Raw genomic sequence first — 2533 nt, 5'->3', positions numbered from 1 at the left:
CTTTTGCCACTTGGCATTTGACAGCTCCCTCAGTACCCAGCGGCCTTCAGCTGATGTTCTATAAAAGTGCTAGGCCACATCCTGTCCTGCCACATGCCGGGCTGTACGGAGCAGCCAGCACAGACAGAAGCAATGGGATTTGGAGGGGAAGGTGGACAGCAGGGGCCTCGAATGCATGATCCAGGGTTAGAAGTCCCAGGCATGTTTTCCTGTAGCAGCAGGACAGTACTAAAGGGACATTTCTCTGGAACTTCCTGATGGGTTGGACTTGCTTTGAGTCAGCTTTGGACTCAGGAGGGAGAGGATAAACATTTATTAGTGTTGGCCCCAGGGGCATCTGCCACTGTGCTGCAGTGTGGGATGAGTCCAGGCTAGGAGCACAGGTGAAGTGCACAAGCGGGGACAATGAGGCTTCTCGTAGGATGGCAGAGGGCAGTGGAGGCTGGACAGATCCAGATCTTCCTCACCGGGCAACGGCTTGCCTAGTCGTGTTACCTGCAAGAAGGGGCAAATGGTATCTGTGATAAGAGACAGAAGAGGTGTGGCCACACCTAGGCGTTGAGTGGGGCAGGTCCTCTGGGTGGCATGGTCAGGCCTGACTGCACACACTGGTGCATACATCTCTTTCCTTGGCTCACCCTTCTTTCAGGGCTCCCTCCCACAAATCCAGCCCCCAACTCTACTGACCTGGGTGGCAATACCTGTGCCATTCCTCACCTGCACCCTTGTCTTCGGGGAGCTGCCCTGTCTCCAGGAAAAGCCAGAGAACACTGCACTTTTGAGACTCCACTCGGGTCACATAGTAGCTGGCCACTGAGCCTGAAACTGAGAGGCAGGGTTTGTGGGTGTGTGTGTGTGGGTGCTTCCTTTTAAGTGGAATGGGATGGGGACCCACCCAGAGGTGGGGAGGGGTGGGCAGACCTGCCTGGACTTGCATTTAGTGGCCCCGGCAGCATGATGACAGCATACTCACCCACGGCCACGAGCACTTGCCACTTGAAGGGGTACAGAAGCTTCTTTTTAAGGACAGTCTGCAGGGTGAAAGTGGCCCCGGTGCCTGCAAGGGCCACAGTACCAGTCAGTCCCCCACGCATTCTTGCACCCCATGGTATCCGAGGCACACAAGTGGAAAATTTGGCGTCACCTGCTGGCAGAGGGAGGCATCTGCGCCCAATCCCCGGGCGAGCCCCACTTACCTGTCACCCAGGCGAAAAGGCCCTTTACGAAAGCCGCCGACTGGCATGTGGCGTATTCACCAAGGCCCTAGGGCAAGGACAGGATCCCTCGGAGCTGACCACGCTAAGCCACGTCCCCCCTCCTGTCCACATCCCTGTCCCAGGGCTCCCTCCCTCACCTACCCCTGTCCTGGGGCATCCCACCTGTCCCCGTCCCTGTCCTGTCCCAGGGCACCCCCACCTGTCCCTGCCTGGGGTACCCCACCTGTCCTGTCCCTGTCCTGTCCCAGGGCACCCCCACCTGTCCCTGCCTGGGGTACCCCACCTGTCCTGTCCCAGGGCACCTCCACCTGTCCTGTCTCTGTCCCGTCCCAGGGAACCCCTACCTGTCCCTGCCCTGCTCAGGTGGGCCGGCTCGGTGTCCCGGGCTGCATCCTCACCGGATGTTTAGCGGCTACGGCGTCATCCACTCGGGAAAGGCCCAGGTTGACCATGACGGAGATGCAGCGGGAGCCCAGCGCGCAAGCCCAGAAACTGTCTGACCCCCAAGGGGGCGGGGCCAGGCGCCCTCGCTAGCGAAGGGGCAGGGCCTGAACGGAGAGGCTGGAGCGGGCGGGCGCGCCTGCGCAGAAATGCAAGCGGAAGAGGGGCGGGCCTCACTCCATGGGCGGGACTACGTCCCTTTATTTTTACTAGGTTCTTATCGGCTAAAGGGAAATAATTATAGTTATTATTAAGAAGCGATAGTGCAGCAGGGAAGGCGCTTGCCTTACCCGTGACCGACCCAGGTTCCATCCTCGGCATCCCATATGGCTCACTGATTCCTGCCAGGAGAATGTCTGTGTGCACAGCCAAAATATATACGATTATGATTTCTATTATTTGGGAGTTAATCTCTTGAAAACACCAAGGAGTAGTAATATATCAAAAGATTATTTGACAATTTAACTCCAGAACTACTAGGACACTAGTGTTTGGTGCCAGTTCTGTGCTAGGGGTTGGGTTCTATGTAGGAGTCAGAACCAGCACACAGAGCTTATGCCAGGCCGGAGAGACAGCACGGAGGTAGCACGTTTGCCTTGCATGCAGAAGGTCGGTGGTTTGAATCCCGGCATCCCGTATGGTTCCCTGAGCCTGCCAGGAGCGATTTCTGAAAGTAGAGCCAGGAGTAACCCCTGAGCGATTCCAGGTGTGACCCAAAACCCAACCCCTCCACCCCCAAAAATAGAGCTTGTGCTAAGGGCACACAGGGAACCCATCCTAGGATAAAGATAGAATAGAGTGGGGTTTTGCCCAGGGGCACACAGAGAATCCATCCTGGGATACAGACAGAATTGGGAGGAGTTATATCCTCAAAG

General features: G+C 56.9%; 1 protein-coding gene across 2 annotated transcripts; it reads right to left on the bottom strand.

The window, feature by feature from the left end:
* Positions 1 to 446: 446 nt before the first annotated feature.
* On the bottom strand, positions 447 to 1719 carry TMEM141 (transmembrane protein 141). 2 transcript variants are annotated; one of them, XM_049773741.1, is made up of 5 exons: positions 1616 to 1718; positions 1197 to 1263; positions 974 to 1057; positions 718 to 825; positions 447 to 495 (listed from the first exon to the last, which is right to left on the bottom strand). In XM_049773741.1, exons 1-5 carry the CDS (start codon positions 1667 to 1669, stop codon positions 464 to 466), a joined length of 345 nt encoding a protein of 114 aa, XP_049629698.1. In that variant the 5' UTR covers positions 1670 to 1718; the 3' UTR covers positions 447 to 463. The 2 variants fall into 2 exon arrangements, with proteins under 2 accessions (XP_049629698.1, XP_049629697.1); XM_049773740.1 differs by lacking the exon at positions 447 to 495 and having other exon boundaries at positions 502 to 825; positions 1616 to 1719.
* Between the last annotated feature and the right edge of the window lie 814 nt (positions 1720 to 2533).

Source organism: Suncus etruscus, chromosome 5 (genome assembly GCF_024139225.1).
Source record: "Suncus etruscus isolate mSunEtr1 chromosome 5, mSunEtr1.pri.cur, whole genome shotgun sequence".
NCBI classification, from domain to species: Eukaryota; Metazoa; Chordata; class Mammalia; order Eulipotyphla; family Soricidae; genus Suncus; species Suncus etruscus.
Note: the sequence above shows the minus strand (reverse complement) of the source record. Positions and strands in the feature narration are given on the sequence as shown.

Coding starts and splice junctions, on each gene's coding strand:
- TMEM141 (XM_049773740.1), bottom strand. CDS start 1,669: ATGGTCAACCTGGGCCTTTCCCGAGTGGATGACGCCGTAGCCGCTAAA. Junction 1,264..1,615: donor CCGTAGCCGCTAAACATCCG/GTGAGGATGCAG, acceptor TCCTTGCCCTAG/GGCCTTGGTGAATACGCCAC. Junction 826..973: donor GCAAGTGCTCGTGGCCGTGG/GTGAGTATGCTG, acceptor CCTGCCTCTCAG/TTTCAGGCTCAGTGGCCAGC.